The 24387-nt window shown below is 37.5% G+C and overlaps 1 protein-coding gene across 2 annotated transcripts in view; it reads right to left on the bottom strand.

Annotated features, from left to right (window-relative positions):
* The window catches only part of KIAA1958, a 162782-nt gene that overhangs the window by 6814 nt on the left and 131581 nt on the right, over positions 1–24387 (bottom strand). For both annotated transcript variants that reach the window (XM_082623192.1, XM_082623191.1), the window contains one exon: positions 6656–6828. In XM_082623192.1, the coding sequence (XP_082479318.1) occupies positions 6656–6828 (173 nt within the window). The remainder of the gene's footprint in view (positions 1–6655; positions 6829–24387) is intronic.

Below are 24387 nucleotides of genomic sequence, written 5' to 3'. Positions count from 1 at the left end.
GAGTTTTGGTTGATAATTATTCCTCGAGGTCTTAAATTGTTATGAAGACATTGCAGGAAAGTATTTTCCTTCATAAGCCACTCTGAAGGTCAAATTCACCATGGATTACAAATTGGGCTTTTTTTTTTTTTTTAATTGGCTGCACCGGGTCTTAGTTGTAGCACACAGGATATTTAGTTGCAGCATGCATGGGGGCTAGTTCCCTGACCAGGGATCGAAGCTGGGCCCCCTGCATTGGGAGCGCAGAGTCTTAACCGCTGGACCACCAGGGAAGTCCCCAAACTGGGTTTTCTTGATGTGAAAATGACCAAAGAGAAGTAAGAGGTTGTCATGGGGCGGATGACTCCAGGTGGGAAAGAGCAGTATAAGAAGACTGACTTGCCTGGCAAATCCCAAAGTTCTGGAACTATGTAGTAATCCTTGGCAACTGAAAGAATTAGACAAGTAAAACCAAGAGTTACTTTGGGGAATGCCTCAAACTCCCCTTTGTGATAATCTTGACTAGCGGATGAAGAAAGTGGAGAAAATGCTTGTGAACTACAAGTACTCTAATAGGAAAAAAAAATGAATCTTGAAGTAACCACTGCTGACAACAAAAATGACTTCATTTTTGCAGTTACTAAATTTCACTTTATTGAGAAAAACAGGTATTGAACTTCAAGATGCTCTATTTTCTGAGTGAGGCTAAGGAATATGTAAATCAATGAGATAGCAACTTTGAGGGAGATGTATCAGTGAGGATTAGGTCACACTTATGAAGAAAAAATACCATGTGGAACACACATAGTAGATCACAGAGTGATTAGAGTGTGAGACTGGCAGGGTACACTCTGCTAATTTAGATCACATTTTGAAGTCTGATTTGACTCTTTTCTTTCCTCCTTGAAAAAATAACTAAATTTGAGGTTTACCAGCTGCCAAACCATGATAAACAGCTGTAACCTAGCTTGTTTGCTGCTAGCTATATCTAGCTTTAAAGACACACTTAGGGGCTTCCCTGGTGGCGCAGTGGTTGAGAGTCCGCCTGCCGATGCAGGGGACACGGGTTCGTGTCCCGGTCCGGGAAGATCCCACAAGCCGCGGAGTGGCTGGGCCCGTGAGCCATGGCCGCTGAGCCTGCGCGTCCGGAGCCTGTGCTCCACGACGGGAGAGGCCACAGCAGTGAGAGGCCTGTGTACCACAAAAAACAAACAAACAAAAAAAGACACGCTTACACTAAAAATACCTTGCACTGAGACCAAAAAGTGAGATTAAGACTATGGACTTTGATGCCACAATTCCTTCTTTTAACAAAAATACTGGCTAATGCTCTAAGAGACTGGCCTCTTTCTTAAGAATTTAATCATTAAAAATATTTAAGTGGCCCATGTGAGACAGAGGATTGAAATATATCTTCTTCCTCATCCATTATTCCTCCAAACAACACAGGTGAAACGAGAAGTGATGATAAGGCACACCCAACTGGACAATCGAGACATTTTTACTACCTGAGATGTATATGTTACCTATGCCATGAAGGTTATGGGGAAATGGGGCTCTTTTTATGGATTCCCGCAGGGAAATGTAAAGTTTCCCAGTAATGGACAACTGTCTTCATAGTGACTTCACAAAGTCTGGAAGACAAGATCCTCTGACCTAGAAAAGGTTAAGGTTAGGGGTTGAAGACATGGTGATGAGGGTCTATGAGAATAGATGAATTTTAAAATTATTATTAATAAAGGTGAAATTGTTACATTTTAATAGATTTATTTGCTTTTTTATTGTGGTAAAATATACATAATATAAAATCTACCATCTTAACCATTTATAAGTGTACCATCCAGTGTCATTAAGTACATTCACAATGTTGTGCAACCATCATCACTACTCATTTCCAGAACTTTTTTGTCATTCCAAACAGAAACTGTACTCATTATACAATAACTCTACATTTCTTCCCCCTGCCAGCCCCTGGTAACCTCTATTATACTTTCTGTCTCTATGAACCTGCCTATTCTAGGTACCTTACATAAATGGAATCATACATATTTGCTTTTTTGTGTCTGACTTATTTTACTTAGTATAACACTTTCAAGGTTCAGCCATGCTGTAAGCATGTATCAGTACTTCATTTCTTTTCATTGACAAATAATATTCCATTGTATGGATATGCCACATTTTGTTTATTCATTCATCTGCTGATGGACATTTGGGTTGTTTGTACATTTTGGCTATGATGAATAATGCTACAGCAAATATTTGTGTACAGGTTTTTGTATAGATATATGTCTTAAATTTTCTTGAGTATATGCCTATGAATGGAATTGCTGGGTGAGAGTAACCTTATGTTTAACTTTTGGGGAACTGCCAGACTTTCCAAAGCAGTTGCATCATTTTGCATTCCCACCAGAAATGTAGGAGGGTTCCAATTTCTCCACATCCTCATCAACACTTGTTATTATCTGTTTTTCTTTTTTTTATCCTAGTCTTTCTACTGAATGTGAAGTAGAATCTCATGTGATTTTGTCTTGCATTTCCCTGTGGTCTAATGAGCATCTTTTCATGTGTTTATTTTCGTCATAATAATGGTTTAATGCCCTTGTCTGCTAATTCTAAACTCTGTGTCAGTTCTGGGTTGGTTTTGATTGATTCATTCTTTAAGTGATATATTGCTATTTTCTTGCTCCTTTGCAAGACTGAAAATTTTTGTTTAGTTGCCAGAGATTGTGAATTTTACTTCTTGGGTTCTGGATATTCTTATATTCCTATAAATATTCTTAAGGTTTGTTCTGGGACATAGTTAAGTTACTTGAAAACTGTTTGACCCTTTTGGGTCTTGCTTTTTCTTAATTAAAAAAAATTGAGATATAATTACCATATGACACTATATCAGTTTCAGGTGTATAACATAATATTTTGATATTTGTATATATTGCCAAATGATTACCACAACAAATCTAGTCAACACCCATCACCATACATAGTTAAAAAATTTTTTTCTTGTAACAAGAGCTTTTAAGATCTACTCTCTTAGCAACTTTCAAATATACAGTACCGTGTTATTAACTATACTCATCATGCTGCACATTACATCCCCAGGCCTTTTGACCACCTTCACCCATTTTCAACACTGCTCATTCCCAGACTCTAGTGACCACCAATCTGTTCTTTGTGGCTAGGAGGTTTTTTGTTCTTTTAGGTTCCACATATAAGTGAGATCATATGGTAATTGTCTTTCTCTGTCTGACTTATTTCATTTAGTATAATGCCCTCAAGGTCCATCCATGTTGTTGCAAACAGCAAGATTTTCTTCCTTTTTATGGCTGAATAATATTCCATTGTATCTATACACCACATATTCTTTATCCATTCATCCATCTATGGATACTTAGGTTGCTTCTGTGTCTTGGCTACTGTAAATAATGCTGCAATGAACACAGGGGTGTATATAGCCTTTTGAATTAGTGTTTTCGTTTCCTTTAGATAAAGGATCGCATGATAGTTCTACTTTTAATGTTCTGAGGAGCCTCCATCCTCTTTTTCTACAGTGGCTGCGCCACTTTACATGTGCACCGGTAGTGCTCAGCAGCTCCCTTTTCTCCACACCCTTACCAACACCAGTTAACTCTTGTCTTTTGAGAGCAGTCATCCTAACAGATGTGAGGTGGCAGCTCACTGCGGTTCTGATTTGCATTTCCCTGACGATTAGTGATATCTAGCACCTTTTCATGTAGCTGGGTCTTGCTTTTCAGATTTGTTGGGTAGGGTTAGAGCAAAGCTCAGTCTGTGGCTAATTATTCTCCACATTTGATGCAAGACCTTTCTAAAGTCTCTACCCCACGAATCCTGAGGTTTTTCCTGTCTGACTGGTGGGAAGAGGTACTGTTTCCAGTTCTGTGTGAGCTCCAGGTACTATTACCTCTGATTCTTTCAGGCATCTTTTTTTTTTTTTTTTTTTGCCCAGCCTTGAGTAGTTTCCTCACATGCAGATGTTGATCAGTACTCAGCTGAATATTTGAGACAGAATAGCTTCAGATCTCTCACGTTCTCTTTCTGTGTAGCTCTCTACTTTCGAATATTCTGTTATGACAATTCTAGCCACCTGGGTCTCTCTGGACTCAGTTCCATTTCCTCAACTCAGCAAATCTGCTAGGCTCTGCCTGCATGCTCCCTCCCTGCACCACAGCCCTGTAGACTCTTTCAAGGCAGCAAGCTGGGGCACATGTAAGGCTCAACTTGTTTCCCATCTCTTAGAGATCACTGCTCTTCTTTGTGTATTATATAATACCTTGCAAAACATTAGTTATATCATTTGTCTGTTTCTTGGTTGTTTCTGGCAGGAGAGTAAATCTCCTCCAAATTGGTTGGAAGTGAAAGACTTAACTGATTTTTCTCCTGGGCATGGGTTATATGTTCCCACTTCTTCCTATGTATAGTAACTGTTGATTGTATGCTAGAAATTGTGAATTTTACATTATTAAATTCTGGATTTGTCTTATCTTTTCAATGAATGTTGTAACTTCTTTCTAGTTGTTCTCATGTCCTCAGCCGCCCTGAGCTCTGATTTCTGTCTCCCCTCAACTCAGCAAGATTGCCAGGCTCAGTTTGGGTTCCCCTCTCTTCAATGCAGTTTAAAAATTGTCTCCAGGGCTCCCCTGCTGACGCAGTGGTTGAGAGTCCGCCTGCCGATGCAGGGGACATGGGTTCGTGCCCCAGTCCGGGAGGATCCCACATGCCGCAGAGCGGCTAGGCCTGTGAGCCATGGCCGCTGAGCCTGCGCGTCCGGAGCCTGTGCTCCGCAACCGGAGAGGCCACAAGAGTGAGAGGCCCACGTACCACAAAAAAAAAAAAAAGAAAAAATGTCTCCCGACAGAAAGTCTGAGAGGTGGTCAAGCACCCATCTTAGGGATCAAGTCCTGTGCTGCCTGTTCTGTAGGAAGAGTTATTTCATATATTATGCCCAGTTTTCTAGCTGTTACAGCAGGAGAGTAATTCTGGACCCTTCTATTCCTTTATGGCCACAAGTGGAAATTTCAATTTATTTTCTAATCTGCTGGATCATTTTGATTAGTATGTTGTTGCTTTTTCATTTTTATAATTCTTTTCATTGTTTCAACAAACATTTCATACATCCTTAACCTATAATCTACTATCTAAAGTCCCTGGTGTCTAAATCTGTTCTTTGTTGTTTCTATTCATTCTCATTCATGGTGATGTATTTCCTTAAGTGGATAGTGATTTTTTTTTTTTAATGAGCACACATTTAGTTGGTCTTAATCTGTGAAAAATCTGAGCACCTATATTTTGGATGTTTCCCTTCAAAGATTATTAGCATATGACTCTGCAAGGAGCCAGGGTATGCTACTGACCAAGAACTTCTTTAGACACTTGCAGGGTCTGCTCCTCAATCAAGGATTCTTCAGTTTAGCTCCCTGCCTCTTCCCTTCTTAATGATGTTATCAACATAAGCCCTGAGAAAGAGCCCTGCCTTTCATACGTGCTTACTGCTCACACGGCTCCTGTTTTGATCCTGTGGATGGCTCCCTTTCTTTCTGCAAGAAAGAAAGGCCCCTCACAGTATCTAGGGCACCATGCTGCCTGAAGTAGAAATCTGGATTTCCTATTCCATCTCTTGTTGGTGCCCTAAACACATCACCCAAACTTGGAGATGTCACCTGCCCTTGCGCTTCAGTTATGACTTCTATTTGCAATATCTTTGAATCTATACTTCCAGCTTTAACATTTCCCCCATGTTTTAAGTCCCACCTTCCCAAATGCTTATTCGACATATCCATCTGGTAGACATCTCTATTATCTAAACTCAACATATCCAAATCAAAATACATCTTTCTGTTCTGACTCTACATGTCCAAGAATTTTCCCTTCTATTCACAACCCTCCAACATTTCAAGTTGGAAGAGATTCTAAGGGTTCATTTTACAACTGGGGAAATTGAGGACCAAGAATATTAATACATTTTTGCTCATCACCTCCAATTAATTGCTCTACAATATTATGTTTCTTATGTTTCTCCCTGTTCAAAAAAATTCAGTGTTTCCCTTTCACCTAACCCTTAAGATATTTGCAGATCTTATGGTCAGAGTGTTTCTATTATAACAGTCCCTTCTCTGCTGCAGCCCCCCCCAATAATCCTTCAAATAAAGTCTCTCCTTACAAACAAACACAAAAACAAAACAAAACTTCAATGGTTTCCCAATATTCACAAGATTTCAGCTTGCCATTTAAGGGTTGTCAAAATCCAGTTTTATAGTCCACTACTCCCATATATGAAGCCTCTGCTGCAGGCAAGTGGGTCTATCCCTTTAATTTTTACTCTTTCTTACATGACTCAGCCTAGAAGACCCTTGTCTTCAATTCTGTTGAAACCCTACCTCTCCCTCAAAATACAGTTTAAATATCAATTCCTTTGCTAGTCTCAACAAACTGAAATTAATTTATCCATCTGAATTTTTTGGCATTTCTGATCTATAAATTCCGAGAACACGTATTAAATTCTGTTTTGTACTGTGGATATTTTTCTATTTTATGGTCTTTCAAAGTTTCCTCAGGCAGAAAGTACCTGTTCTGTGTTCCCCACAATACTTAGCACAGTGCCTGACACATGGAAGCTCAGTGAAGTTGACCAAAAGAAGAAGTAAACTTAAGGGTTTCTTACCTTGGTGATGTCTGTGTGATCTTTGAGCCCATTGGTCATACACCAATATCGCCACACATTCAGGGCATACCGTGTTGCTTTGGTTGTATTTGGGCTTACTGCACTGGTACACAGATCATTCAAGTCATCATTAATATTAAATACAGGAAATTTGTTGAGCTTAGTAGAATACGCTAGAAACAAAGACAATAAAAGGCATTAAAATAATTTGCCATTACCTTCCTCAGAGAATTGTATCTTCGGATCATGTTAAATAGTAGAAAACTCCTAAGAGATACAACACGTTAAAAAATGAAATTTCTATCAAGCATACATAAATTAGAATAAATACAGTAGGGAACAATGTTTATAGCATGAAATCGATGTAGTAACCTTGCATTTAATCCCAACAATTTTGCCATATGTATTAACTGATATACTAATGCAGGCATTACAATAATAGAAGGGGAAAAATGAATGCAGAAAAACAAAGAATGTTCTATCTAAAATTTTCACTGTAAAAAAATAGCATTTATGTTAACAACAATGACAAAAGGATAGAAAGAAAGGAAGACAAGTTACACATCCTTTCTCTTTTCCTTAGCACATGAAGAGCTGTTACTTCTCTGCAACATATAGTCTCAAATATCTTATTTGTCATCCTGGACAGCACTAAATTAAATGGTATTAGCATATTACTTTATTTCTTTTCACAAATTGATAAAGAGAGAGAGATTTCAACCCTGACTCCACAACCCATCAGCTAGCTTAGAGTCAGAATGGAACATCAAGTAGAGTATTAGGGAAAGAGGGGGATGCTGCAGAGAGGCTCACATTGTCTCAGAGGAGAGCGAACAGATTTTAAACTGCAATTGTCACTGCAGCCTGTGGATCAAAAACCACATTCACAGAAAGATAGACAAGATGAAAAGGCAGAGGGCTATGTACCAGATGAAGGAACAAGATAAAACCCCAGAAAAACAACTAAATGAAGTGGAGATAGGCAACCTTCCAGAAAAAGAATTCAGAATAATGATAGTGAAGATGATCCAGGACCTCGGAAAAAGAATGGAGGCAAAGATCGAGAAGATGCAAGAAATGTTTAACAAAGACCTAGAAGGATTAAAGAACAAACAAACAGAGATGAACAATACAATAACTGAAATGAAGACTACACTAGAAGGAATCAATAGCAGAATAACTGAGGCAGAAGAACGGATAAGTGACCTGGAAGACAGAATGGTGGAATTCACACCTGCGGAACAGACTAAAGAAAAAAGAATGAAAAGAAATGAAGACAGCCTAAGAGACCTCTGGGACAACATTCAACCCAACAATATTCGCATTATGGGGGTCCCAGAAGGAGAAGAGAGAGAGAAAGGACCCGAGAAAATACTTGAAGAGATTACAGTCGAAAACTTCCCTAACGTGGGAAAGGAAATAGCCACCCAAGTCCAGGAAGCCCAGCGAGTCCCATACAGGATAAACCCAAGGAGAAACATGCCGAGACACATAGTAATCAAACTGGCAAAAAATAAAGACAAAGAAAAATTAAAGCAGCGAGGGAAAAATGACAAATAACATAAAGGGAACTCCCATAAGGTTAACAGCTGATTTCTCAGCAGAAACTCTACAAGCCAGAAGGGAGTGGCATGATATACTTAAAGTGATGAAAGGGAATACTCTACCCTGCAAGGATCTCATTCAGATTCGATGGAGAAATCAAAAGCTTTACAGACAAGCAAAAGCTAAGAGAATTCAGCACCACCAAACCAGCTCTACAACAAATGCTAAAGGAACTTCTCTAAGTGGGAAACACAAGAGAAGAAAAGGACCTACAAAAACAAACCCAAAACAATTAAGAAAATAGTCATAGGAACATACATATTGATAGTTACCTTAAATGTGAATGGATTAAATGATCCAACCAAAAGACACAGGCTTGCTGAATAGATACAAAAACAAGACCCATATATATGCTGTCTACAAGAGACCCACTTCAGACCTAGGGACACATACAGACTGAAAGTGAGGGGATGGAAAAAGATATTCCATGCAAATGGAAATCAAAAGAAAGCTAGAGTAGCAATACTCATATCGGATAAAATAGACTTTAAAATAAAGAATGTTACAAGAGACAAGGAAGGACACTACATAATGATCAAGGGATCAATCCAAGAAGAAGATATAACAATTAGAAATATATACACACCCAACATAGGAGCACCTCAATACATAAGGCAATTGCTAACAGCTATAAAAGAGGAAATTGACAGTAACACAATAATAGTGGGGGACTTTAACACCTCACTTACACCAATGGACAGATCATCCAAAATGAAAATAAATAAGGAAACGGAAGCTTTAAATGACACAATAGACCAGATAGATTTAATTGATATTTATAGGACATTCCATCCAGAAACACCAGATCACACTTTCTTCTCAAGTGCACACGGAACATTCTCCAGGATAGCTCACATCTTGGGTCACAAATCAAGCCTCAGTAAATTTAAGAAAATTGAAATCATATCAGGCATCTTTTCTGACCACAATGCTATGAGATTAGAAATGAATTACAGGGAAGAAAATGTAAAAAACACAAACACATGGAGGCTAAACAATACATTACTAAATAGCCAAGAGATCACTGAAGAAATCAAAGAGGAAATCAAAAATTACCTAGAGACAAATGACAATGAAAACATGATGATCCAAAACCTACGGGGTGCAGCAAAAGCAGTTCTGAGAGGGAAGTTTATAGCTAAACAAGCCTACCTCAAGAAACAAGAAAAATCTCAAATAAATAATCTAACCTTACACCTTAAGGAACTAGAGAAAGAAGAACAAACAAAACCTAAAGTTAGCAGAAGGAAAGAAATCCTAAAGATCAGAGCAGAAATAAATGAAATAGAAACAAAGAAAACAAGAGCAAGGATCAATAAAACTAAAAGCTGTTTCTTTGAGAAGATAAACAAAATTGATAAACCATTAGCCAGACTCTTCAAGAAAAAGAGGGAGAGGACTCAAATCAATAAAATTAGAAATGAAAAAGGAGAGGTTACAACAGACACTGCAGAAATACAAAGCAGCCTAAGAGACTACTACAAGCAACTGTATGCCAATAAAATGGACAACCTGGAAGAAATGGACAAATTCTTAGAAAGGTATAACCTTCCAAGACTGAACCAGGAAGAAATAGAAAATATGAACACACCAATCACAAGTAATGAAATTGAAACTGCGATGAAAAATCTTCCAACAAACAAAAGTCCAGGACCAGATGGCTTCACAGGTGAATTCTATCAAACATTTAGAGAAGAGCTAACACCCATCCATCTCAAACTCTTCCAAAAAGTTGTGGAGGAAGGAACACTCCCAAACTCATTCTACGAGGCCACCATCACCCTGATACCCAAACCAGACAAAGATACTACAAAAAAAGAAAATTACAGACCAATATCACTGATGAATATAGATGCAAAAATCCACAACAAAATACTAGCAAACAGAATCAAACAACACATTAAAAGGATCATACACCATGATCAAGTGGGATTTATCCCAGGGATGCAAGGATTCTTCAATATACGGAAATCAATCAATGTGATACACCATATTAACAAATTGAAGAAGAAAAACCATATGATCATCTCAAAAGATGTAGAAAAAGCTTTTGACAAAATTCAACACCAATTTATGATAAAAACTCTCCAGAAAGTGGGCATAGAGGGAACCTACCTCAACATAATAAAGGCCATATATGACAAACCCACAGCAAACATCATTCTCAATGGTGAAAAACTGAAAGCATTTCCTCTAAGATCAGGAACAAGGGAGGGATGTCCACTCTCACCACTATTATTCAACATAGTTTTGGAAGTCCTAGCCATGGCAATCAGAGAAGAAAAAGAAATAAAAGGAATCCAAATTGGAAAAGAGGAAGTAAAACTGTCACTGTTTGCAGATGACATGATACTATACATAGAGAATCCTAAAGATACCACCAGAAACTACTAGAGCTAATCAATGAATTTGGTAGAGTAGCAGGATACAAAATTAATGCATAGAAATCTCTCGCATTCCTATACACTAATGATGAGAAATCTGAAAGAGAAATTAAGGAAACACTCCCATTTACCATTGCAACAAAAAGAATAAAATACCTAGGAATAAACCTACCTAGGGAGACAAAAGACCTGTATGCAGAAAACTATAAGACACTGATGAAAGAAATTAAAGATGATACCAACAGATGTAGAGACATACCATGTTCTTGGATTGGAAGAATCAATATTGTGAAAATGACTATACTACCCAAAGCAATCTACAGATTCAATGCAACCCCTATCAAATTACCAATGGCATTTTTTACGGAACTAGAAGAAAAAATCTTAAAATTTGTTTGGAGACACAAAAGACCCCAAATAGACAAAGCAGTCTTGAGGGAAAAAAACGGAGCTGGAGGAATCAGACTCCTGGACTTCAGACTATAATACAAAGCACAGTAATCAAGACAATATGGTACTGGCACAAAAACAGAAACATAGATCAATGGAACAAGATAGAAAGCCCAGAGGTAAACCCACGCACCTATGGTCAACTCATCTATGACAAAGGAGGCAAGGATATGCAATGGAGAAAAGACGGTCTCTTCAATAAGTGGTGCTGGGAAAACTGGACAGCTACATGTAGAAGAATGAAATTAGAACACTCCCTAACACCATACACAAAAATAAACTCAAAATGGATTAGAGACCTAAATGTAAGACTGGACACTATAAAACTCTTAGAGGAAAACATAGGAAGAACACTCTGACATAAATCACAGCAAGATCTTTTTTGATCCACCTCCTAGAGTAATGGAAATAAAAACAAAAATAAACAAATGGGACCTAATGAAACTTCAAAGCTTTTGCACAGCAAAGAAAAACAAAAGCAAGGCGAAAAGACAACCCTCAGAATGGGAGAAAATATTTGCAAACGAATCAACAGACAAAGGATTAATCTCCAAAATATATAAACAGCTCATGCAGCTCAATATTAAAAAAACAAACAACCCAATCCAAAAAATGGGCAGAAGACCTAAATAGACATTTCTCCAAAGAAGACATACAGATTGCCAACATACACATGAAAAGCTGCTCAACATCACTAATTATTAGAGAAATGCAAATCAAAACTACAATGAGGTATCACCTCACACCAGTCAGAATGGGCATTATCAGAAAATCTACAAACAACAAATGCTGGAGAGGGTGTGGAGAAAAGGGAACCCTCTTGCACTGCTGGTGGGAATGTAAATTGATACAGCCACTATGGAGAACCGTTTGGAGGTTCCTTAAAAAACTAAAAATAGAACTACCATACGACCCAGCAATCCCACTACTGGGCATATACCCAGAGAAAACCATAATTCAAAAAGACACATGCACCCCAATGTTCATTGCAGCACTATTTACAATAGCCAGGTCATGGAAGCAACCTAAATGCCCATTGACAGACGAATGGATAAAGAAGATGTGGTACATATATACAATGGAATATTACTCAGCCATAAAAAGGAATGTAATTGGGTCATTTGTAAATACGTGGATGGATCCAGAGACTGTCATACAGAGTGAAGTAAGTCAGAAAGTGAAAAACAAATATTGTATGTTAACGCATATATGTGGAACCTAGAAAAATGGCACAGATGAACTGGTTTGCAGGGCAGAAATTGAGACACAGATGTAGAGAACAAATGTATGGACACCAAAGGGGGAAAGCGGTGCGGGGTGTGGGGTGTGTGTGATGAATTGGGAGATTGGGATTGACATGTATACACTGATGTGTATCAAACTGATGACTAATAAGGACCTGCTGTATAAAAAAATAGATAAAATAAAATTAAAAAATTAAAAAAAAGGGTCTCTCCTTCCTAGGAGTAGGGTTCATGCCATGCTGCTCCCTTGCAACCCTCCCTCCTCCCCACTCCTACCTCCACCTCCTTGATATTGAGGAGGTCTGGGCTACAAAAAGAAAAAAAAAATGCAATTGTCAAATTACTTCAGATGAAGACTGGTCTTCCTCAATGTGTCTGCTTTAAATACTAGTCATCAGAGTAAATCCACAGCCATTAGCTAGCCACGCTTCATACTCTGTAATCCACTAACACTGGGCTTAAACTGTTGAAATTGTTGTCTTTGGATAGAAAAAAAAATCAAGGTAAACCACGTCACAGTGAAAACAATGCCAACTTGTACTTTATCTAATGGCTCTGACCCTCTCTGGAATGTTTCTGTATTCAAACCAGGCACAGAAAGGCTGAGAAATAGCAGAATGAGTTAAGGCATTACCAAGGTGATCTACAAAGTGGTTTCGTCTAACTCACCTCATCTTTCTCTGCTCCCACTGAGGAACTCCAAACCACCAGCCTATTGTTGTTCCCTAGCCTCTGCCTATGCTCAGGACACCCACATCACACCTTCCCTACACCTAGCCTGAGAAATCCCTCCATGGTCTTTGTGCCAATCAAACAGTATCTTTTTTCAATTCCAACTCCAATTGCAAACTCACATCTATGTGATCTTTCCCCATACAAACCCAACTCCCTTATTCTCTCCTTCACTATGAGCCCCACATTTGCTTTATTATTCCTTGGAACTAATAATCTAATTGTGCCCAGAAGATCTCTTCAACTGGTTTATATGCTCCTTAAGACTGTGTCTTCACCCTTTAAGTCTGCTTTGAACTGCTGAACACACAATCTGCTTTAATAAATGCTTATATCAAGAGAGCAGTAAACAGTGCTAGAAATGCCTTCCAAAGCAACTGAGTCATGCAGGCATATTCCTCTTACCACCCTCTTAAGTTGACATAACTCACATTATTGCTGGGACTTGCTTGATATTAATGAAAGGATTCTAGTATAAAATTTACTATCATTGCCTCTAGCACTAACAGAATGCTTACTATATGCCAAGAGTCATGTAAATTATCTGTAGTCTCTAAGCAACCTTATACCTATTTTACAGGTAAGGAAACTGAACCTCAAACATTTAGTAACTTCATACATCACTCATCCAATATTTACTGAGGTACTCTCTCTGTACCAGGCACTGTGCTGTCCCAAGTCATGGAGTTGGCAAGTAATAAAGCCAGGGTTTGCACCTGGGTCCTGCTGACTCTATGCCCTGGTCACTACAGCAAAGGAATCAGGTACTACAGGGATAAAATGCTTAGTAAGGAATACAATTTAGATATTAGCCACTTGTGCTTCTAAAAAATATCTTTGCCTCCCAAATTTACTCAGATTAACCTTCATAAGTCTGATTTAGTTAAACAACCACTATAGTTTCACTATAGCTTTTTAAAAACAACAACAACAAAATGATTTATTTGCAACGCAGCCTAGTCCCCATCATTTTATTTTTTATTTTTTTGGCTGCTGCAGGGCTTGTGGCAACTTAGTTCCCTGAGCAGGGATGGAACCTGGGCCCTCGGCAGTGAAAGCAGGAGTCCTAACCACTGAACCACCAGGGAATTCCCCCCCATTACTTTAATATGCAGAGGAGTAGAAAAGAGTCACACTGCAAGATAGGATGACTAAGTTTAATTATTACATTAAATAATTAAATGACCTTAACTAATTTATTTTTTTATCACAGGACAGAGACGGTACACTGAAAATGGAAACCAACATCCTGGTATATACAGAAACAGGGAAAGAATGCTTGTATACTTACATAATGGGAAAGAAATTTGTGAAAATGAAATGAGTAGAAGTTCTAGTGTTACAGTGCTGAGGACATTTTTAGGAGAGTATATTGATGGAGAAACAAACAAAAGTAAGAACTTATAACTGAATACAGGGAAAAGAAGGAACTACTAAAAAAGGATTTGAATTTTTTTCCCCACTAGAAAACAGGCAAACTCTGAGCTGAAAGTTAGGAAGAGCAGGCCATGGGAGTGGGAGGGGACTATGGGGTCATGGTAGTGTAACCTAAGGACAGCCAGATCTGAATGATCATCCTGCTCTCTATACGTAGCTGCCACTTACATCATTTACAGGACAGTGTGTAAAGTGAGGGAATCTGATGTGGAAGGCTACCCTCAAGGTCAGAGAGAAAATGGGCATTGCCTCAGGTAACTCTGGGCAGCCCCACTGGACAGAGAGGGAAAAAAGGAAAGCAGCTACAAAAAACAAGAAATCCCCAAATGTACACCATCAATCAGGTAGCATCTTCCCTGTGTCTACATCTGAGAGAGTTCCTGGCTTCCCAGCCTGTTTTCCGTTCATATACCCTGCAGGGAAGCTTATTCATGGGCTCTTCTTTGTCCACTCATTACAGCTGGGTAAAGTCCACCTGCAGAATCCTGTGCTTAACTATTACCTGCAAAAGTGAGCTCTGCCCAGGTTCAAACAGGAACCTTGAATAATGTCTAAGGAAATCCCTATAAGCTATCAATAATGATAAATCTAGACTTTCATTTTAAAATGTGAACATACAAACAAGCATCACTTGGCAACTGGGGAAAACTAAAAGCATGGAAGTTACCACGTTACACAAGCAGAGCAACTAATTTCACATCCCCTATCCTCCCCCTGAAAACAGACTTAATTCAGAAAACCAAAGAAAGAATTGAAAAGATAGATACATAGATTTGAGAGGATAATGCATCCTTAAAACAAGAACAGTTTTCATTGTAGAACAAGGAAGATCCTGGAAATTTTAAATGATTGAAAAAACATATTTTAAAAATTCTGAGAAGAGCTGAGTATGAGAATGAACATGGCTAAAGGACAAATTAGTGATTAGGAAGGAATTTTCCCTGAAGGGCAGGCAAAGTAATAAAAAAACTGATAATTATGAGAGTGAAGTTAAGAAGCATGGAAGACAGACTATGGAGAAACAAAATCCATCTTATAAGAATTCAAGAGAAAAGGTTATAAGAGGATAGGATAAAATAATCAAAGATATAAATATGAAAAGTTCTGTTAATCAAAGAAAGATTTTAATCTTTAGGGTGTTAAGGTTCATCAACTGTCAAAGAAACACACTGAAAAGACACATATATAAACATATCTTGGTGAAATTTCCAAAATCTAAGAACAAAAAGAAAATTCTATAATCTTTCTGGTAGGGGGAAAAAAGCCATCAGCAGAATAACAAGAATTAGATTTTTCATCTGTGATACTAAAAAACAGTGACTCAGTCTCCTCAGAGCTGTGAGGGAAAAGGACCATAAATGAAGAATTCTATTACCTAGCTAAAGTATCATTCAAGGCAAAAGAAAGATATTTTCAGTCATGAAAGAAGTAGCATCCAAGCACCCTTTTTTTTAACAAAAAAAAGTTAGTCATGGATATTTGCAAACAAAATGAAAAATGAATCAAAGAAAGGGAAAGATACTGGGTACAAGGTATAGTAAGAAGCAAAAAATTACTTCTAACACTGAGTAATGTAGCAATTGAGCTCAACACAATAGTTAAGAAAAGACTGTGAAAAGAGATGGGGTGTGATGGAACAAAATCTTGAACTAAAACTCCCCATAATTTCAATAAAATAAGGGAAAAGGGGAGAGGAAAGATAGAAAAAATATGATTAAGATCTCATCCTCTTTGGAAAGGATAAAAAGCAAAGAGGAAAAAAGAAGGGAGAGATTACCAATGTTAATTAATTTTTTATATTAAAAATATATGTTTAAATCTGTTAAAAACAAAACATGAAAGAAACAGCTATTAGAATGGATATAGGATTTTCACGTAAGAGTAAATAAAGGAGTATCAGCAGAAAAAGAGTTAAACAAAAACAAAAATCCAACATCTGCAATCTATCAAGCAAAACTTGGGACAAGTTAACAAACAAAATAAAAAACCAAGAAAGAAAGCATGATGTAAAGAAGACATACATATGGCCAACAGGCACATGAAAAGATGCTCAGTAACACTAATCATCAGGGAAATGCAAATCAAAACCACAATGAGATATCACCTCACACCTGTCAGAATGGCTCTTATCAAAAAGACAAGAAATAACAAGTGTTGGTGAGGATGTGGAGAAAAGGGAACCATTGTGCACTGTTGGTGGGAATGAAAATTGGTGCAGCTACTGTGGAAAAGAATATGAAATTTCCTCAAAAAATTAAAAATAGATCTACAGTATGATCTAGCAATTCTATTGTTAGCAGAAATTCAATCTAGTCGAAGAAAACAAAAACACTAATTTGAAAAAATATATACAACCCTATGTTCATTGCAGCACTATTTACAATAAGCAAGATATGGAAATAACCTAAGTGTCCACTGATGGATGAATGGATAAAGAAGGTGTGTGTGTGTGTGTGTGTGTGTGTGTGTGTGTGTGTGTAATACTACTCAGCCATTTAAAAAAAAAAAAAGGTGGGCTACCCTGGTGGTGCAGTGGTTGAGAATCCGCCTGCTGATGCAGGGGACACGGGTTCGTGCCCCGGTCCGGGAAGATCCCACATGCCACAGAGCGGCTGGGCCCGTGAGCCATGGCCGCTGAGCCTGCGCATCCGGAGCCTGTGCTCTGCAACGGGAGAGGCCACAACAGTGAGAGGCCCACGTACCGCAAAAAAAAAAAAAAAAAAGGTAATGTTGCCATTTATGACAACATAGATGGACCTTGAGGGTATTATGCTAAGTGAAAAAAGCCTGTGAAAAACAAATACTGTATGATCTCACTTATATGTGGAACCTAAAAAGCAAAACAAACAAACAAGACCAAAACCCAGACTCACAGATACACAGAACAGACTGGTGGTTGCCAGAGGGGAGGGAGGTAGGGGGGTCGTGAAATGGGTGATGGGGATCAAGAAGTACAAACTTCTGGGGACTTCCCTGGTGGCACAGTGGTTAAGAATCTACCTGCCAATGCAGGGGACACGGGTTCGAGACATGGTCAGGGAAGATCCCACATGTTGCAGAGCAACTAAGCCCGTGCACTACCACTACTGAGCCTGCGCTCTAGAGCCCGTGAGCCACAACTACTGAGCCCACATGCCACAACTACTGAAGCCCGCATGCCTAGAGCCTGGGCTCTGCAACAAGAGAAGCCACTGCACTGAGAAGCCTGTGCACCACAATGAAGAGTAGCCCTCGCTCGCCACAACTAGAGAAAGCCCATGTGCAGCAACGAAGATCCGACGCAGCCAAAAATACATAAATAAATGAATAAATTTATATAAAAAAATAAAGTACAGCAGGGGGAATATAGTCAATAATATTGTATTAACTTTGTATGATGACAGATGACTGTGGTGATCATTTTGCAATGTATACAAATGTTGAATTACTATCTTGTACACCTCAAGTTAATATAATATTGAATGTCAACTACACTTCAATTTAAAAAATGTTGTCAGTCTGCATAAGAAACAAAACTCACCTATATATGTTCTTTACACATAGGAATTATTAGGGTATAAAAGTTGAAAGCAAAAGGATAAAAAAAAAAGGTATACCATGTGAACAATAAAGAAAGGAACGCTGGTATAGCTATACAGTATCAGACAAAACAGACTTTAAGGCAAGAAGCATTCATTACCAGAAATAAAAAGAGATGTTTTAAAATTCAACAGAGAGATACAACAATCCTAAATTTGTATGGACTTAACAATACAGCCTCAAAATATAAAAAGCAAAAGTTGAAAGAATTTAAAAAAGAAATAGGCAAAACTACAACTAAGGTATTAATACATCATTTTTCATAACTGACAGAACAAGCAGACAAAATATTGTACAGATATAGAAGATATGAATGATGCAAGCAACAAACTGGATGTAAGTGATATACAAAGAACAACATAACAATGGCAGAATACACATTCTTTTCAAAGGTACATGATACTTTTTTAAAAATTGAAATATAGTTGATGTATAATATTGTTAGCTTCAAGTGTACTACATAGTGATTTGACAATTGCATACATTATGAAATGATCACAAAGTTATTACCACATTACTGACTATATTCTTTATGCTGTATATTACACTCCTGTGGCTTCTTTGTTTTATAACTGGGGTTTGTACCTCTTAACCTCCTTCACCTATTTCGCTCCAGCCTCTATCCTCCTCCTCTCTGGAAACTACCCATTTGCTTTCTGTATCTATGAGTCTGTTTTTGTTCTTTGTTTGCTGGTTTGTTTTGTTTTTTTAGATTCCACATGGAAGTGAGATCACACGGTATTTGTCCTTTTCTGACTTATTTCACTTAGCATAATACCCTCTAGATCCATCTATGTTGTAGCAAATGTCAAGATTTCACATAACCCTTTTACGAAAATAGAAATGCTAGGACATAAAGCAAGTCTCAACACTTCAAAAGATTAAGTCATTCAGAATATCAGTAGAATTTTTAAAAATCAAAGGGAATTAGAAAATACTTCAAAATGAATGATAATGATGATATAATGTGTCAAAGTTGTGGGATGTGGTTATTGCAGTGCCTACAGAGAAAATGATAGCATTAAATTCAGAAGAAAGATTGAATATCAACTATACCAGGAAATTATAAAAAGAAAAACAAATATAACCCCAAAGATAAAAAGAAGGAAGCAGTACACATAAGAACAGAAATCAATGAAATAGGAAATAAACTTACAATAAAAAAAAGTAACACCGGCTTCCCTGGTGGTGCAGTGGTTAGGAGTCCGCCTACCAATGCAGGGGACACGGGTTCAAGCCCTGGTCCGGGAAGATCCCACGTGCCATGAAGCAACTAAGCCCGTGCGCCACAACTACTGAGCCTGTGCTCTAGAGCCCGCAAGCCACAACTACTGAGCTCGCGTGCCACAACTACTGAAGCCTGCGTGCCTAGAGCCTGTGCTCCGCAACAGGAGAAGCCACCGCAGTGAGAGGCCCGCATACCGCAATGGGGAGTGGCCCCCACTCGCTACAGCTGGGGAGGGCCTGTGTGCAGCAATGAAGACCCAACACAGCCAAAAATAAGTAAATAAATAAACGTATTTTTTAAAAAAAGTAACACCAAGAGATGGATTTGAAAGACTAACAAAATTAACAAACTATTAAGAAAAAAAGAAGAGTCTGTGCAGTTCAAACCTGTGTTGTTCAAGGATCAACTATAATGCCAAACCTAAAACTTCTGCTAGAGAATAGAAAAAGAGGGAACACTATCCAATGTCTTCTATAGGGCAGCATAACTTTTCTATAAACATATGACAAGAGTAACCCAATAAAATTACAAGCCAGCACAGCTCATAAACACAGACCCAAAATCCGAAACACAATATGAGCAAATTGAATGCCTAGCTCACACCTAAACAAAAAAAGCAATTCCAAATGTATCACCTAAATGTAAATGGTAAAACAATAAAGCTTCTAGAAGAAAACACAGGAGGCCATTTTTTTTATTACCTTGGGGTAGCTATATACTTTTAAACAGAACATCAATATTATTACCTCGAAAGTGAAAATTTGATAAATTGGATTTCATTAAGATTAAAAAGACATTTATCAAAATGTACCGTAAGGAGAGTGAAAAGGCAAGTCATACAGTGGGAGAAAATTTTTGAAGTGCATATAATTGACAAATCAAATAGAAGGCAGATAGTCCAATTAAAAATGGACAAACTTGAATGGACACAGCATAAAATAAGAAATATCATTTACATTTCAGGAAATATAAATTAAAATACACTCATCAACATGTCTAAAATAAAAAACAAAATATGCAAATATCTAGTGTTGATGAGGGTGTGGAACAACAGGAACACTATTACTCAGCTGGTAGGAGTGTCGATTTGGACACTTTGGAAACCAACTGGCAGCATCTACTCAAGTTGAACAAACACATATTCTATGATCCAGCAATCCTACACCTAAGTATATACCACACAGAAATGTGTACGTGTGTACTAAATGGCCTGTATATATGAGTGTTCACAAAAGCATAATTAATAATAAATAGGGACTTCCCTGGTGGTGCAGTGGTTAAGACTCCATGCTCCCAATGCAGGGGGCCTGGGTTCGATCCCTGGTCAGGGAACTAGATCCCACAGGCATGCCGCAACCAAGAGTTCGCATGCCAAAACTAAGGAGCTGGCGAGCTGCAACTAAGGAGCCCGTGAGCTGCAACCAAGGAGCCTGCCTGCCACAACTAAGGAGCCCACATGTCACAACTAAGGAACCCACGTGCCACAACTAAGGAGCTGGCAAGCCTCAACTAAGACCTGGTGCAACCAAATAAATAAATAAATAAATATTAAATAAATAAATAAATAGCCCCAAACTGGAAATAACCCTGTCCATAAATAGTAGAATGCATATGAAACTGTAAAATATTTATACAATGAGTTATTACGTAATAAAGGAGGAATGGACTACTGGAACAAATCATATGTACAAACATGGATGAATCTCACAAACACAATGTTAAGGAAAAGAAGCCAGACACAAGAGTACATTGAAATGGTCCATTTATATAATTCAAGAACAGATGAAAATGACTCTATGGTGAAGTAATATAGTGGTTACCTTAGGGTGATAACAAGGGGAGGAGGCTACACGAGGGAAACTTCTGGGGTTCTGGTAGTGCTCTGTCTTCCTCTGGGTGGTTACAGCAATATGTTTGCTTCATAAAAATTTATCAAGTTGTACACTAATGATTTGTGCACTTTTCTGTCTTATAATTCAATAGGAAAACTTTATCCCAAATCCTTAAAATTAAAAATGTACAGGCATATCTCAGACATATTGCAGATTGTTTCCACAATAAAGCAAATATCGCAATAAAGGTACACAATTTTTTTGGTTTCCCAAAGTGAATATAAAAGTTATGTTTACACTACACTGTAGTCTATTAAGTGTGCAATAGCATTATGTCTAAAAGAACAAATGTACGAACCTTAATTTAAATGTACTTTGTTGCTAAAAAATGTCAACCGAAGTCTGAGCCTTCAGTGAGCTGTAACCTTTTGGCAATAGTGACATCAAAGATCACTAATCACAGATCACCATAACAACTATAATAATGAAAACATTTGAAATACTGCCAGAATTACCAAAAACATGACACAAAGACATGAAGTGAGCAAATGCTGCTGGAGAAATGGTGCTGATACACTTGCTTGACATAGGGTTGTCACAAACCTTCAATTTGTAAAAAAAAATGCAATATCTGCAAAGCTCAATAAAGTGGACTGCAATAAAATGAGGTGTACCTGTATATACAAACTTAATAAATGAAGAGTTATACCATGTACCTGTATGGGAAGGCTCAATAATATAAAGATTTTTAACTTCTTCAAGTAATCTTTAATTCAATGTAACTCTAATTAAAATCTCCCTCTTTGTTGTTACTTGTCAGGTTGATTCTAAAATTTATCTAGGAGAGTAAATGCATTAAAAAAGGAAGGCAATTTTGAAAATAATAACTGGCAGGCCCTGCCCTGAAAGATAAAAACATGTACTATAACACTGCAATAATTTAAAGTGTTAAGTTCTGGTAAAAAAATAGACAAATAGATTAATGCTACTGAATAGTCCAGAAAAGGTCTGTGTAAATATGCAAACTGAATATACAGTCACCCAGGACCTGCCCCACCCTGACTCCCACAGATACCAAAATCCAAGGATGCTCAAGTCCCATATAAAATGGCCTAGTATTTGCATATAACCTATGCATACACTCTTGTATACTTTAAATCATCTCTAGGTTACTTGTAATATCCAATACAATGTAAGTGCTATGTAAGTAGTTGCCTGGCAGAAAATTCAAGTTGGAAGTTTCTGGGATTTTTTTGTTTTTTGATCCGAGGTTGGCTGAATCTGCCAGTGTGAAACCCACAGGTACAGAAGGCCAACTGTATAATAAAGGTTCCAATTAAAATTGCTGGGGAAAACATGGACTCTTCACTAAATGCTTTAAGAGAATAAGATATTGAGTTGGAAAAACAAAAACAAAGCAAATAATGTAAAATAGATAGCTAGTGGGAAGCAGCCACATAGCACAGGGAGATCAGCTCAGTGTCCACCCAGAAGGGTGGGGTAGGGAGGGAGGGTGGGAGGGAGACACAAGCAGGAGGAGATATGGGGGTGTATGTATACGTATAGCTGATTCACTTCGTTATAAAGCAGAAACTAACACATCATTGTAAAGCAATTGTACTCCAATAAAGATGTTAAAAAAAAAAAAAACCCAAAAAACAAAGCAAATCTAGATTCCTATTTCATACAACAAGCAAATAACACATTTGCAAACGGATCTATTTTCAAAAAGCTGTTTCCATATAGACGACAATTTTCATGATTTGGGGAATAAGGAAAGCTTTTCTCAGTATGACACAACCCAGAGGTGTAAAAAATAGATTAACAAATCAGACATAAACATTCAAAAGTTCTGCACTGAATAAATTTTAAAAGACAATAAATAGTCCTGGAGAAAATACCTATAACAAAGTGACAAAGTCCATATGAAAAGGTTCTCCAAATCAACTGGAAAAGACAGGCCCAGAATACGACAGGCAATATTCAAAGAAATACAAATAACAAAAAGCAATAGTAATCAGACATTATAATCAAAAAAGGATGTAATTCATTTGTTAGATTGGCAAAAATACAAAAAGGTCCATATCTAAAGACTGTCCTAAGATATGGGGGAACTTGCACTAGTATAGAAAAAAATTTGCAAAAATACACATCACACTGGTTAATAAGGACTTCTCTGGGATTTTTAAGTTTTACAATATTAATGTATTATTCTTGCAAATTTTAAAAATCACTAGGACTTTGGAAATGTATATGTAGGAAAAATAAATTAAATGTTCTTTTTTTTGACCCAGGAATTCCTCTTTTAGAAATTTATCCTAAGGATTTAACCAGAGATATGTACAAAAATGTATGCTTAAGGGTGTTCTCTAAGGCAAATTTATAAAAGTGAAAAACTTGAAACAAACCCAAACCAACAAAAGAATTGTAAAATAGATTTTGGTACAACTGTGCAATGAAAAACCATGTAACCATATAATAATAACATTTTCAAAGGCTAAATATCTTTTAAAAATGTAAAAAACAGTAAATACAGTTTGACTATAATTTTTGAAGTACATTTATGCATAAAAAATTCCAAAATAAAACACAAAAACATTAAAAGTTGTTATTTATGTGTAGTAAGATTCCTGTGATTTTTATTTCCTATTATTAGTATTTGCCAAATTATTCACAATGAATATTTATTTATTGCCTTAACATTTTGAAAACATTATAAATTTTAATAAAGAAAATGCTTTTTAAAAAAACAATAGTTCTGGGACTTCCCTGGTGGTGCTGTGGTTAAGAATCCACCTGCCAATGCAGGGAACACGGGTTTGATCTCTGGTCTGGGAAGATCCCACATGCTGCGGAGCAACTAAGCCTGTGTGCCACAACTACTGAGCCCGTGTGCCACAACTACTGAAGCCCGTGTGCCTAGAGCCTGTGCTCTGCAACAAAAGAAGCCACCGCGATGAGAAGCCCGCGCACCTCAGTGAAGAGTAGCCCCCGCTCGCCACAACTAGAGAAAGCCTGTGCACAGCAACAAAGACCCAATGCAGCCAAAAATAAACAAATAAAATATATAAAAAATCCTTATTAAAAAAAGGGAACATTATTCAACACAAAAGACTGGAGAAAGTAAATCAAATTCAGAAATAGTAGAGTGAATCAATAAAAATAAAACAAATTAATGAACTGGAAAAGATATAAATTGGGATAAAAAATGAAAATATGTAATCTTTGAAAAGACCTATAA

Source organism: Mesoplodon mirus (genome assembly GCF_964341445.2).
Source record: "Mesoplodon mirus genome assembly, chromosome: 1".
Taxonomy (NCBI): domain Eukaryota; kingdom Metazoa; phylum Chordata; class Mammalia; order Artiodactyla; family Ziphiidae; genus Mesoplodon; species Mesoplodon mirus.
The sequence above is the reverse complement of the archived record's forward strand: the minus strand, read 5'-3'. Positions and strand labels throughout refer to the sequence as shown.